Source organism: Corapipo altera, unplaced genomic scaffold (genome assembly GCF_003945725.1).
Source record: "Corapipo altera isolate COAL_440 unplaced genomic scaffold, ASM394572v1 65, whole genome shotgun sequence".
Taxonomy (NCBI): domain Eukaryota; kingdom Metazoa; phylum Chordata; class Aves; order Passeriformes; family Pipridae; genus Corapipo; species Corapipo altera.
Window position 1 is genome coordinate 3696850 of NW_020884891.1, and position 15673 is coordinate 3712522.

The 15673-nt window shown below is 34.3% G+C and overlaps 1 protein-coding gene across 1 annotated transcript in view; it reads left to right on the forward strand.

The window, feature by feature from the left end:
• The window catches only part of DIAPH2 (diaphanous related formin 2), a 199070-nt gene that overhangs the window by 97487 nt on the left and 85910 nt on the right, over nucleotides 1-15673 (forward strand). Inside the window, 1 exon segment of the mRNA XM_027645135.1 lies at nucleotides 442-566. Within this exon segment, the coding sequence (XP_027500936.1) occupies nucleotides 442-566 (125 nt within the window).

Here is a 15673-nt window from a genome sequence, read left to right on the forward strand (position 1 = left end):
CCATGTCTATTCCTTAAATCATTCCTGTAACAGAAATACGCATTAATAATAATTTAACCAAGTACCTGCATTAATAAGGTAAAATCTCTTTGAACTCTAGTTCGTTTTTAATCTTTGAATTGGATTTAAAAGAATGAAATATTAGATTTTTTTACCATACACTCAAATAGAAATTGAATAATTAGAACTAATGGTAGAATTAAATGGTGACATTTTAACGTTAAATATGATGATCTGGTATATTACAGTAGATATTTTCACTTAATTTTTATGAAGGGTAGGATTTTTATGAGCAATAATTCAGAAAAATATGGGTCTACTAAATGGAATCCTTCTCTTTAAGACTATTTATACTGACACTGGTTTTTTTCCCCTTCTGATACCCTTTCCGGAATCTGGAAACTTTTTACTCATTGTCCTTTTTTTTTTTTTTTTCCTTAGTTTCAGCCCAGACTCTGAAGAGCAACCTTGATTCCATGAACCAACAGATCCATCGCCTAGAAAATGACATTCAGAATTTCCCTAAGACTCAAGATGAACACGATAAGTTTGTAGAGAAGATGAGCATATCCTTTTTGCACATCCTCATTGGTGAACTGAACATTCTGATTATCTGGTTGAGTATTTACAGCACTTGAAAATAGATTTTGTGTCTTCTTTCATACCTTTATTCTAGAGCAGAGGAAAAAAAGCATCAGAGAACATGCTCAATGTAAGAAAAGTGAGAAAGAAACTGAAAGAACTGAGTAGAACTTAAAGCATCTATAATCAGACTTCCAAGGGGGAAACCAGAGAGCTTTCTGGAAGAAAGTAGTTATAGTGACCAGTCACAGAGATAGTAATATGGAGATTTATTTATTTTTTTTGCCTTAAGGAATCGTTTTAATAATATTTATTGAATCACTTTTAGGAAAATATAAGCAGTAAAGTTAATATTTTTGTTATTTTAGCTTCACATGTGTTTTTTGAAGGGCAGGGTATGTATATAATTTTCTTAATGGTTCTAATGTAATTTTTAACAGATAATTTTAGGGAAGTATTTACATTTTTTGCACTCAAAAGTGGTTTGTCCTTTTTAAAATCTGTGGGAGAATACCATATGATGTTGGTCTAACTTGCTTTCTCTCCAAAATTTTCCTATAACCAGCTTTAGTTTTACTCCAAAGTGTAAAGTAACAAGTAAAGTGTACTATTGCTACAGGAAGCTCACAAAACTGCAACAAAGACTAGGCAGAAGCCTTTTTTTCTTAGAAGAAAAATTCATCGGTATTTTTGTTTTGCACAAAGCACTTTTCTGTGTACATATATGGACACATTTGGAGGATGGTCAAGTCCAAGGCATTTTGTGCATTTATAGAAGCTCAGATCGTTCTTGTGACATCTCTTCTTTCTTACTGCCACCAGACAGAATCTTGGTTTTGTAGGTTTTTCAAAGGAGGTTAAAAAAAAGGAGCCATTTGCAGCTGCTCATCACGTTTAGCAGGTGGATGTATGGAAGAGCTTCTCTCAACTACCCTGTATTTGAAAAGTCAGTTTTAGCAGGATTTACCATCTGAATGGATTCAGTGCCAGAATTTCACTAGAAGTTATTTAATATCTTCTCTGTATGGATTTATTTTAAGTTTCTGACAAGACTGCAGCAAAGGAGCTTAAGGGAGACAACTCCTGACTAAGTGGAAAATTGTTTCTTATTCCTTACATATTCTCTTCCGCCTTGTCTTACTTGCAAGGTTAAGAGACTTGCTACTAGTAATCACAGTTATCAGCTCTGCTATTAGAAAAAAAACCTCATTTCTCTGAGATACATTCACATCAGAACAACTCATAATGTTGCCTCGTAATTGTCCTTTGCCTTGTCACCCCGTGCGTGGGCTGAACTCTGTCACCTCAGCCCCACTTCTGTTCAGAAATTAAATCAACATTCTGAAATGCACCTTCACAATTGTGTTTTCTTATTAAGCTTGATGGCTCTGGTTTACAGGCTATAGAAATGATTTTTCAGTTGTGTTGAGTAAATGTTTTACCATTTGTTGTTTTGCTCCCTATGTATTTATTTATAAAAACATTGGGCATCTCTCAAATAATTTAGTGAAGAGAAAGAGTCAAAGAGGTAATATTTAACTGTTTCCTCTTTGCAGTTTATCACCTGAATTTCTTATAGAAGAAAGATTGTCTGACAATGCAAAAGAGTTTAAAAAAATTAATGTGTTAATGCTTCTTTGTATTGTCAAAAATAGGGGGGTCCTATGAAATTTCTAAAAATTATTGTTGCAAGTCTCCTGGGCAGCTTAACTTCACTGCATGTACCTTGATGTCACAGGTAGATTACCACCACTAGGCAATTAAAATAGGCACCTGGAACTGTGAGTGCCTGACAGCTTTTATCAAACTAGTGAATTTGGTGGCTTGACAAAAGAGATAAGCCTGTAAGAAATGAACTGATTCTACCTGAGGATTTATGTTTGCATAATTAATAGATGACCTGATAAGTGGTGGGTTTCTTTTTTAGAAAGTCATCTCTCTTTATATCAAATGTTCAAATTTGTTTCTGCTTATCATCGAGTATTTCAAAGTTTTCTACACTCCTGTATTTTTTATTAGGTTGAAGAATAGTTCTTAAGGGTGAAAAAATACAACCTGGTTTTAAGTATGTGTTTCGTTTCATCAACTGATTAAAGATTTGTTGGTGGTGGCACATACTGAGATTAGAAGGTTAAAGACTTTCAGACTGAGCATCTCTCCTAGTGCTTGAGTATTTCAGGGTTACAGCTCTGCTGTAAGACAAAGTAGAAAGTAGTATGGTTAAGCAAAAAAAAAAAAAAACCAAAACAAAAAAGGAGATTAAAATACTCTGTGAATTTCTTGCTATATTAAACAACTTGTGTGATTCCTGAGACAACTTTTTTTATTATCTAATCCATGACTGGAACTGTACTTTACTTGAAGAACATTGTGTAAATAATTCAACTTCAAATGTGAGAGGTTTCTTTTATAATTAGCCCTGCTCATGCAGCACTGGGGAGTCTGATTCAACAGTTTAGAAAAGTAATTACAGACTAAGCCAGGTCTGGCTTTCACTTCTTATTTCATTTCGGTGTTTGTGCCTCTAATTGAAGATTTTTTTTTTAAACTGCAGAACTCTGAATTTTAGCTTTACTTGCTGTAGGTGTATACACTGGTTTCTTTTTAGTGATGTAAGTGTCTAGTTGGAGGTTGAGAAAGATATTCAGATTAATGGAGTTTAAATGTAAATGTTATTAACAAAGATTAAAGACAACAGAATGAAAAGCAATTTCAGAGGGAATAAATGGAAAGCTGTACAGAGTTAACTTTTTAATTAATCTTGACATAGAACTATAAATACATAAATAATAAATACCACTTCTTTCTTCCTTCCAATGTACACACACTCAATGACAAAAGTTTATTCCTCTAGAAAATAGACAGGAACTCTGAACATTGTTCCAAGGAGAAGGGAAAAGAGGCAGATCCAGCAGGCAGGAAGAGATGTGTTTGGCCATTGGGGTCGTGCTTTTTGTTATCCTGCTGCCTGGAGAGCATGATTTTGACTGTATTGCTTTTGGATCATTATATGTTTTATAAACCATCTTACATTAATTTATTTATATAAATGTGTCCTAGATCTACTAGTTTATCTTTAAAGGAAGAGTTTATGTGGCTTTTCTGGTTTTCAGCTGTATCATTTACCCTATTAAGAGACACTAACATGCCTAATCTTATTAAAATCTTTTTGCCTACCAGAGCAGTAAATGCTGCCATTTCTAACTAATATTTCTTCTAAGTGATTGCATACATGTGAAGAATTAAAAGCTGATTTTTAAAGAGTTTCAAAATTAAGGGAATGATGAATGAAAGAGCAAAAATTGATGCAGATAAAAAAATTCAAAGCACTGTGCATTCATCTTATCATTAAATGGAACAGCAGCAATTTGTGAACTAATTCTAATTTTCTGTAAGGAACACCATTCATTAAAACAGAATCCTTTTTATGAAATAAAAAAAAACTGCCTTCCTGAAAGGCATGTATTCTCACTTGATATGTATTTATGCTCACAGTTCCATCTAATAATGATTACTGCTTCACAGCTGAATGTGAGGGGGTTTATTTCCTTACTTGATGTACTTCAGTTGTACATAAATGATCTGGGGAGAAGTCTGCTTTGTGGGGGGGGGACTTTTATGCAGTGAGAATCTTAGATATTTAATGTGCATTAAACATCAACTGATGATTCTCTGGTAGGAGCTGCACTGCAGCATCTCTTAGAGCAGGCCACTGGGGAAGGAACAAATGTACTCCAGACCAGGATCTCAGCATCTGGAAATGGCTGGGAACCTTTTTCCCCCTTTCAGAGTGACTGAGCAGCAGGACATCAATTACACACTGACATGGAGTGTTGAAAGGATGTTAATGGCATTAACACTCTTGTCATCTCTTAACACTTGGGATTTCCTCCTGGCTTGTTATGGAAAAATAATTCACTTAAAGTGTTTTGGGATGTCATTTTTAGGAAAGCCTGTTTTTGTTTTTCAGACAGCTTGACATCTACTGGTGTCTTAATTTCTATGTGAAAATGTACATTAATATCTGAATTTGTTCATAAATAGGGACTTCTCACAAATAACCCAGAAGGGAGAAACTTCCAGGAGCTTTTGTATATGTTCCTACATTTGAAGAACTGTCTTTTGCCTGAATGTATTTGAATGTGTTTTTAAATATAGAGGCATTTCTCAGTACTTTGAGAACTGTAAAGAGAACCATTCAATGGTTTTTCAAATTCTAAGTCATGTATAGTCTTTAAAACAATTTTATACATGTGCCTTTTCTTACAATATTTATATAAAGTTTTATGTTTTTGCTATCTACAAAAATGACGTTCAAGAACACTTTCATTTGCAAGTGCAGCTCTTGACTAAAGTAGGTATTTTGGGGAAATGATGATTATTTATCCAGATAAAATACTTTTCCTAAATAGTAGAGATAGAAATCTACCTTACTGCTTCTAGATGGAGCATGGCTTTTATTTTTTATATTTTAAGTTGCAGTTACATTATACAAATCATTAGCCTTAGTGTTGAGCATTTCTTTAAAGTTAATCCTTTTGCTTACAGTTCAAAACAAACTCTAAGGAGCAGTGAGCAGAAAGCCTAAGATGTGTACCAGAGAAAGGCTTGGTTTAGATCAGAGTGAATACAGGGAAAGGAAATAAAATTAAAACTTCATTAAATGCCTAGCCAAGGAATTTTTTTGTTGTTTTCAATGATTGTTAGTCTTTCTTGCTAATGTAGAGAAAACAGAACAAACCCCACTAAATTCATATTATTGATACTCTTTGTAAATGAAGAAAGGTCAGAAACAATGAAACTTTAAACCCTTTTTTTTATTCCAGTGAGGAAAAATAGACTACTTTAAGCTTCACTCAACTCTTTTGAACTTGAATTTACTCAATTATTAAGAAGATCAGCTGAGGTCATCATGTGGTCTATTTTGTTACCATCCATGACATAATGATGAACTTATTGAAACTTTAGGATTTGCAAATATCAGTAAATTACAGTGAGCATCCAGCAGTAGGAGGAGACTTTTCCTACTTGGTATGGATTATTTAAGATTTTGTAATTTTTGTAGTTTGTATTTAAGTATGAGAAACTATTTCTTCAAGAATAAACTTGTGATAAATTTAACTTTTTAATAGCAGCATACAAGAAAAATCCTATTTTTTGTTAAAGTAAAATAGTAAGTGGAAGAAAAAGACTTTACACTGCCTACTGAAGGCCCAGCACAAAGAAGTAACCATTTATTTACTGTTGAATCTCTAGTTTAAGGAATTTTATGTTTAAATGGAAAATGCTTTAAGCAGTAATTATAAGTCCCACAATGCTGTACATTTTCTGCTTTACTGTTAATTTTAGTATATAAATTGTTCATGTTTCAAGGAACTTTTTGAAGTAGAACATATATTTAAGTATCAGGAATACCATTTTTTCCCCCTACTGCAGACTTCTGTCAATTCAAACTTATTGATAATGAGATAATAAAATGCTCTTAAGAACTTACAACTTGTACTGTCTGTTCTAGAGGGTTTTTTATGCAAATTGATCAACATGAGTAAAGAAAAAATATCATGCGGTTGGTGTACATTTAATTTTGCATCTAGGACTCTCTGTTCTAAGTTTTTGTGTCTCTGAGAGAGCTAAATTTGTGATTTGAGTATTAGATTTGAGATTTCAGTGATTTGCTTGGCTGTTTGACAGCCAGCATGTCTGCATGCCCCAGATTTGCATTATTTTGTGTTGCCCCAAATGCGAGAAAAGAATCACTAAAATGCACTTTTGAAAAGGAAATTGACAGTGTATCATTTTCTGAGAGGTTACATTTAAAAACCTTTTATCTCTGAACACTCGCCTCATATTTAAATGGGTTTGCTAAAGCAACCAAGACACACTTGATTAAACTGATCGTGCTGGTAATTCTCAGAAGTACATCTGAGGGGCTGACGTGTTTCATCAGCATTGGCAGAAAATCCTACTTCTGAAAGCACTGTGATAGAAGATAGGAAGAATTAGTTTGTACATATAATCTGCTTTACTTTCCCAAACTAGAGGCTTTTTTAGAAAATTCAGGGCATTGGTGAATAAACAGTGTTTTTTTTTCTTCTTCCATTTTTGCATTGCTAATTGTTTAAGCTCATGGCATCTCAGCGTTTTGAATCCTATTGAACAACTGACCGTGCCAAGTTCAAAATCAGATTACAAGCAATTTGGGCTATATTTAGTTTTGTGTATTCAGTTGGCATTATTAAGCTATGGGGAAAAAAACCTCCACTATTTTATGTTGTTGAGCTCAAATGTACTAAAGTTGTTTACTTAGTCTTTAGAGAGTAGGTCTTCCCAGCATATGAAATGATCTGCATGTGCAGTTACCATTTTGTAGGTACCAGTTTAAAAATAAGATAATCAGCAGATCAGAAATATGGCCAGGATCTATTGCAATTAGAAGGCACAACATCAGAAACGCGTTCTGAAGATGTTTGTGCTGAGCAGCACAGAGACACTCACACACAAACAGCCCCAGAAGCTGTAATCTGTTTGTTTATTTATTTATTTTTAGGAGATCCTGTTGTTTGCTGACAGCCATGATGTAACTGTTGCTATTGAATTTGATTTCCACTAAAAAATGTCACAATGGCCTTGTGGCATTTACTAATCCTTTTGCTTACCTCATTTTTCACCCTGGAATAATAATAAAAAAGATCCTCCCATTAAAGTTGTTTTGAAATATTTGCATGACTGATGTCACATTTTGTGTGACTGGATATTTGTCATGAGGGTTCATAGACATAATTGATTTAATGAAAGGTTAAAGGTACCGTTTCTGCTGCCTGTAAATATTGTGGACCTACAGTGCATTATCCAGTTGTGTTTGCTGTGATGTGCAGCAGGTGAATGCATGAATCTTTGGACAAAGTTAACTTATAAAAATCTATTGCTTAAAAAAAGACAAATTATTTTAGATTTAATAGAATGAATCTCCTTTTCTAGTCATGACTGAAAACAGTTGCCTATGGTTTGTTTTTTAATACAGTAAATGACAATGGTCTTTCTAAATTTCTAAATGTCTTCTTTCTAAATTAGTGGGGAAAAAATCAATCAATTTGTCATGATCCTGTTACAAACCTAATTTCAGAATTGCTTTGCAGGTTTTTGCACTGGGAGACTATTTTCCTTTATTCACTCTTGTGCTTTAAACATCCATGGTTACTAAGCTGCAACCCTTGTAGTGTTAGATATTTCCCAATTAAGATGAGTTTAACCTTGTGGAAAAAAAACTTTGATATCTTCCTGCTTGGTCAGGTCCGGTTTTTCTACTGAGACACAGTATAAAATGAAATACATTTTCCTTAAGCTGTATCTTTGACAGAAGAGGATTGAGGAATGAAAGCTCGAGCATAGTTTTAGCCTTAGTTTTTATCCCCTCTACTTTGTTCCTTCTGAGTAAATACTAAGAAATATGTGAGTAATAGAGATGGAGGAGACTGTCAGTCTGTCTTCCATGTTAAATCTGTAAATTTTAAAAGCCAGTGTGGAATTACAAGGGCTTTTGTAGGGTGTGTGGAGTAGCAGGTTTATCTTGAAGCAGAGAACACACTATCATTTGCAAATCTCAGGCCATCTCTCCTGTTTTACTGCCTCTCATTCTCAGCTCTAATGAAGCATACTGAAGATTTCTGGAATAAATGTGGGTGATTTTGTGTGTGTGTGTGGGGGGTTTAATCACCCAAAGTATGAAATTTTCCTTAAGGTGTACTGAAATTCTATATTTTCCTCTGTGGTACACTATGCATCAAAAGAGTTGTTAGTCTGTTTTTATTACAAACCATCAAGTAACAGAGATGCTGTTCAGATATTTCATGTTAATTGTTTAATTTGATGCAGTCTGTGTGTTGCTCAGTGAAATGGAATTTGGAAAACTTAAAATTGGTTGGGTCTAATCTGGCAAGGTTCCAGATGTTTATTTTTTTAATCCTAATATGGGTTTTTTACAGTACTTTGCTGTGCTTTTGCTTAGTACCTGGCTTTATTCCCTTTTTATATTATTCTGTTTTAATATCTTTATATTCATTGTTGGGAAAGGAATTCTACGAAGACCTGCATAATTGATCAGGAGATATTCCAGTCTTTTATGAGCAAAACATGTTATAAGCCAACAGAGAGATATTAGTAAATCATTGTTTCAGTGCTTGACCAGTTATGTGAAAATTGTTGATTTGCTTTGAGACAAGATCAGCCTCAGACTACAGGCCTTAAGTGCATAAAAATACAGGATGATGAGAAATAACAGTATGTTTAGTAGAATAAGGAATCTCTGATGTTCTTCAGGGACTGGTGGGAAGTCCATTTTTGTGTACTTGCTTCAGAGAGAGTCTGTAACAAAAGGTGCAAACAGTGTATCAGTTAAACTCTCAGATAAAAAAAAGTCAGTAAATACTGCAGATACGAGGGAGGGAAGCACTGAGGGGTCTTGGATCAGGAATCAAGACCTAATAGTGTGAGAATAACTTTGGAGAGGTGTGGGATGCTATAATGGAGAAAAACAGTAATGGACATGTGCATTTGTGACGATGTAGTTTGTTGGCAAGATAAATTGTGCACTATCTCCTCTTTTTTACGAGGTAAAAACCCGAGAAGCAAACACAGTTGGAAATGCAGTATAGACAATATGTTCCTCATAAAGGAAAATTAATTAATTTGAATTTTGCTAAGGGTGTGTTCTTTATTTTGTTGTGTTGCGATGGCTTTGTAAGTGTCTTGATTTCAGGGGTTTTGTTATGTTTGTACAGATACCATACCAAAGAAATCAGGCAAGTTTGCAAATTGTTTTACACAGAATTGAAAGTAGGGCTGGCAGGTTGAGGGGGGGTCTCGCAGAAATATATGTAACTGTACCTGTCAGGGAGGAAAAGTTAAAGCAGAAGTATATGAAGACAAAGAAATATGAAAGAAAAGTGCCAGTAACTCATCTTCATGAAAAATTGTATGATTTTTCATAGAAATATTGAATCTGTGAACTAAATTAAAACTCTGCACTTAGATACCCTCAGTTATGTCTAATAGAAGTTTTTTAAAAGAACTTTCCCAGATGGTGATCTTACCGAGTTTATCTGGATTTTCAGGGTCAGCTGGCACTCATTTTTTGTTACCTTAATGTTGCTTTTTAAAAGGTTCTTTTCTTCCCTTCTTATTTTCCCCTCAATTCAGATGTATACAGAAAGAATTGTAAATGTATCTTCTTGCCAAATTCGACACACGGTGCTTTTTAAAGAACTTTCCATTTCCTTTATTATCATACATTATTTCTTTTCTTTTTTTTCCTTTTTAATTTATCTTTCTGAAAGCAAACTGAAAATGCTTGCTGTGTTCCAGGTGATAACTATAGGATTATATAGGTATAATCTTTACTTGGATTGAATTTGAAAAGCACCTAATAATGTGTCATGTTTTAGTACATAATGTTCATTTCTCTTGGAACTATTTGATGTCAGTAAAAAAAAAAATTACCAACGCCTTTGGAAAATGATCCTTTGAGTTTTTACTGGTCTGGACTAAGGCACAGTTTTCATGAAGTTAATAGTTTAAAATACAAGAACTATGGAGCATTATAAATGAAAAATATGTTCTACAAAGCAGATTATCAATTTTCTTTGACAGTTTATTTCTACTTTCAGATTTGCATTCCTTTTAAGAAGGAAAGGCCTGATGTGAGAGGACAGAAGATTATACTGATTTCTTTTGTATTAGGTTATACTATGAATCCTGTGAACAGGAGTGTACAGATAATCTGTACTTTCCATTATAGTAGAGATAAAGAAAGAAATTGGTAAATGTCACAAATGGGGAGACAGTGATATGCAGCAATAACTGCGTGGCAATCAAGAACTTCAAATAGCTTCTTATTTTTATTTATTGAAAAACATATATTCTGTAAATTACGTAGTATGAACTTTTGTACATGTAACTGCAGAAGTTTGATTAGAAATTGGTGTTGGATTTTTCGTTTAATCCCTAAGATTATGTGGATGTGCCACATGAGGGAGCTCCATTTTACACCTGGAAGACTGCACCTAAAATTGGGCTTCAAAGCTGATGCTGAGTAAGATTGAGAAAGGATCATATACAAGAAAGGAAGAGAGTATAAAAAGAGTACACGTTGGCTAGCTAATGAGAGGGAGCTCTTTGACAGTTATCTACACAGGCACAAGAAAAATTATATAGGAGAAAAAAGCCTGCTCGTTTACAAGATTCTAAAGAATAAAATTCCATGAACAGAATTCTACTTCTATACATCTAATGGAAATCTAACAGCTCCCTGATTGTGAATAATTGCCTGATGGAAACTGTACCTTCATTCTTGAATTTATATTAAACCAACTTGTCCGGATCACTGGAAGATATTTTTGTAAAGAATTGTGCACTATTAGGGTGATAGTCCATTAGAGATGTTGTGTGCTTATTTTAAAATCAGAAATTGAAGGGAGAGTGCGTTCTGTAAATCCCTGGAGCTGCAGCTTTAGATATCAAAATCAAGCTGTCGTGAGATGCTGCTTTAGCAAAAATGTTGTTGCTGTTCACAAAACTGCTTTTTGCCCTCCACACTTCTCCACTCCTCCAAAAAAAATATTTTTTAAAAACTCAAGTTTTTTGGAGGAGAAAAACGTCACTGAGAAATAAGTGGTGCCTGTGAATAAAGGAAACTTTGATTTCAGATCCTGCTTGCCCTGTGATCATTCTCTTTGCTTTTCTCTCTGACCAGAACAGTTGTTTAAGAAATAGTGTCTGTTGTCCAAGATAGAATTTTGAGGGATTACTTCACTTTCCTGACTTTTCTGTGTTTTACTCCCAGTTGTTTGGGGCACAGCTAATTGTGTGCAAGCAGTGGTGAGCTTCTAGCAAATAATTGCCCAATAACTTACTAATACCAAAAATATGGGACCATTTCTGAAGAGAAAAGAGAAGGGAAAGGCCATGCACCATTTTACTCAAATCATTTATGATGTGGGGCTTTACATAGGAACTGGTATTCAAAATACTGATTAGGTGCAAAGTAGTCTCTCATTTTTAGTGTAGTCTTTCATTTTCTCCTCTACATGAACTTGTGTTTGTTGTGTTTGTGCTAAACAAATCTCAATTTGAATAAATTTATTCTGTGCTTTTGTCTCAGGTGACACAGAATAATTCCCTTTCCTCCTTGATTTGGGCTCTTGAAACATTATACATACAATCAGAAGTTTTGCAGATTTCTCAAAACAAGAAATTGAGGATTCTGACATTGTAACATTAAAGAAACATAGGGAGACATTTCTCTTTTCCTTCTCCACACTTCACCAACAAAACTTTATCTGGATGAGGTACCCATCCATCTCCTGATTGAAGCTTGTTAAAACTGGAGACACCTGACAGCTCAAACATCCCTCGCTTAATTAAATCCACATAAAGCAAGGGAAAACTGCATGATCAAAGAGAAAGGCAATGTGGTTGCAGTTTCTGTGAAAGATTTAGGGCACCAAAAGCTGTAATTCTTGTTTCAGGTATCTGATTGTGTGATCCAAAGCTAATATAATATTTCTGGGAGTGGCTCCCTTACCAGGCTTTTGCTGAAATACGTATCAACAACTAAGTTTTTTTATTGTTGTTAGAACATGTTTGTCAATGTTTTGTGTTATTTGAAACAGTCACAATTAATTTGAATATGATATGCAAAACAAATTTTACAGCATCATTTTGTTTGTAATTGCTGCATTTTTGTTGTTTTCTTTCTTGTTTTTGTTCATCTAAAGAGATTTTTATCTAGTTGTTCTCCAGGGAAGAGATGCTCTAAATCCATTATTCTTGCAATGTTTTCTGTTTGATATGTGCTTGACTATCATGTGTTTGTTGTTGCTTTCTAATTAATACACAAATAGGGATTGTTTGTCACCACAAAAAATAAGAGAGATTTGTTTTTCAAAAAGCTACAGTACCACTCTTCATACTGTTTTAAATTATTTGAAAATCAAAATATCCTAAATGAGAATTGAGTTAAGCACTAGATGATTTCTGTTGTAAAAGGTGCTGGAAAAACACCTATGGAAAGTACTCAGGGAGTGAGTGACTCCTTTGCAGTCTTTGTAGTACGGGATTCCAGCCAGAAATGTGATCCATGACTTTGAAGGATCTGAGTAAAGATCTATGAATTTTGTACAAATATAGGAAGATGACCTGTAAAGCGTTCACAGGCTGGAACAATGAACTGGAGAACTATTGATATTCTTCTGTAATTTTATAAGATTCTTTGCCTTTCTTCTGTCCTGTCATCTCACATCCATTGTTGTAGTACTTCCATGGGTTACCTGCTCTGCAGGTCATGGGGATGTTGAAGTACCTGCTACAGGTCTAAGATTGGGAGGGTGAGATAATGAAATACGTAACCAATACAGGCTGGGTGTGAAGTTATCTCTACACTTGTATCTATTTCATTCTTCTTCTGGTATAATCTTCTTATTCCTCATTTTTAACAGCTCTCACAGCTTCCATTCAGAACAAATGAAGCTAAATTATTGATCTCTTTTTATCCTGAGTGGAGTTTTGATGTTCTCCTAAAAGGATGTTTTTCAACTGTCAGGCAACTCAGTTCCTCTCAGCGTGTTTTTACAAAAGAATTTTCAAAATTCTGGTGACTTCATCAGTGGAAATAAAGCTTTGGTTTTGCCAGGACGAAAGGTTTGGTTTGCTTTCAGAGGTACTAGAGCTTTTAAAAACTGTTTTGGTCTTTCTGTCTTCTGTTAAAAATGGGGAAGTGGACTTTGGGGATTATTCCCCTGTTACAATTGTGGGAAAAAAAATCTTAACTTGTGAGGTCATAAACTTTCTTTTTCTTTGAATAACGAAACCCCAAAAGTGTTTTAGGTTAATTTAGGTTAATACCTAGCTCTATTTTTGGAGTTTTGAGGTTTTTTTAAGTATTTTTATTTAAGATAGACGTGATCTTACCTTCTCTCTATCCTATGGCTTTAGAAATGTCACCTTTTGTTTTCTTTTTGAACAGTCAAGTGCTCTTATTTACTTTTAAAGTTTTCTTCTTTGTGCTAACACAGGAAATTCTCAATTTGGCATCCTAAGTCTTTGAGCAGACTTTGCCAGCATAAACCAGTTCAAGAAACAGCCTTTGGAGCTTTTTTCCTTGGTTTGAGTATCATATAAAGTAGACCCTTGTTTATCAGTTTTTGCCCAGAGAGTTTCTATGAGACTTTTCAAGCAATGAGCACTGATCTTTGTGTCCTTGTTAACGGAAGTATAAATAAAAAAGCAGTATTGAAATGATGTTGACATAAGCTTTCTCTTGTGCATAGTGACGTGGTAGAATCCATGGAAATTGTCTTTTCATTATTGAGGAGTTTGAATGCAGAAAAGGTGGGAATTGCTACGATTGCTTAGAGCTGGGATTAAGTAAACATTGACAATTTTTTTCTATTGTTTACCAAGATGAAAGTTTTATGCCATTTAGGGACAAGTCAGAAGCCTCATCTTAATTAACACAAACTTAAGTATGTTTCTGCAGTTTTGGAAGAAGGAGCAGGTCACAGCCAGCATTGTTCCTGGATGGGTATCATCTTTTAGTGCTTCATTTCCATGAACACAGACCTGAAATCTTGTCTGTGCACAGTGAGTGCAGTTGTGTTAAATAGTTCTGATAGTTAAGGATAACTTAAGGTACTAATGGAATGAAGGGAGAGGAATAGACCTCTTTGCTCTAAGATAGCTGAGAGGCAACTGTTCTTCTGTGTTTTGTTTTGATTTGGTTGTTTTTCCTGAGCAATTCTGTTAAATGCTGACTGATGAGGTAATTTGCTTTGTAATGAGAAAGAAATTCTCACACTGAGCTTTTTATGGATATTTTATTAAGGAATCTTTAAGCTCTACAGAAGTAGACAATTTTGTGTACATTGATAAAGTGGGGCTCCTGCTCTGGATCTTGGTTTCTTCGAGTTCTAATTTGGGCAGAGCAAAGTGTCTTGTAATGAAGATTTCTGCAAATTTTTCTTTTTTGCAAAGGCTTTTAACAGGAAGAAAAGATTTAGGGATATAATTGTGATTCATAATTATCTGTGTACGCTCCAGAAGTCTTGTCTTCCATGTAGTCACAGAGATCCATTATGTATGTAGTGTGAATGATAAAATTGTTACCATCTGTTTACATACTGATAGCAGGTGAAAATAAAGCTATCAGTGTAAATGACTTACTGTTATTAAAACTGAATTTCTATCTTCAGCTAATAAGTTCTGTTTGTGTTTCTCCAGTTCAATTCAAAGAATGCTTTATTATGAATGAACTTGGAGATTAGAAACTAAGAGCACTGGTGCATCCTTCATTAAAGATGACACTATTGAATCAAACTTTCCCTTCTAGCTAAACAAAAAATATGTTAACCCTAGTTTGGTGGTACCTCAATCCAGAATCCTGCTCTGAAATGGTATGCAAGAGTTCTGAAATGACAGGATGCAATTGGTATGCTCAAAATGTTTGTAGCAAATTTTCACACTTACTGGTAGTTGTCATTAAAAATTTTTCAGCAAGTATTCGAGTTCTCATTGAAGTGTATTTCTTTAATATTGGTTGAGGATAAGTGTACTTTATCTACTAGATCTATGTATTTTTACAGTTTCTGTCTGTAACAAGTATTAGCACCAGTGTGTATAGTAGAATAAGAAACCCTGAAATATTCAGTAAAACTGAAGTTAACTGAAAACTAAATAGATCAGGTGTTGAAATAAATGAAATTTAGGTGGTTTTGCTTTCCAGACTCCTAGACTGATTATTTTTTACCCCTTTGTTATAGTACCAATTTATAGAATATGCTAAATACCTTGATACTAAATACTCTTTAGGTTGAGTGGGTTTATAAATGAGAACATATTACACCTCTAGTCCCAGTGGACCTTTGTTTTCTTTTGCCCTTGTGTTTTTGCTCTATATTAGGAGATAATCCATCCATAGCACAATGCCAGCTGCCTCTTTCTTAAATGATCTTTTTTGTGTCAACACCAACTTTTGAGAATCAAGCATTACATGAAAAACTCTCCCAGTGGAATGCAACTCTCTCCTGTTTTCAGCTTCCTG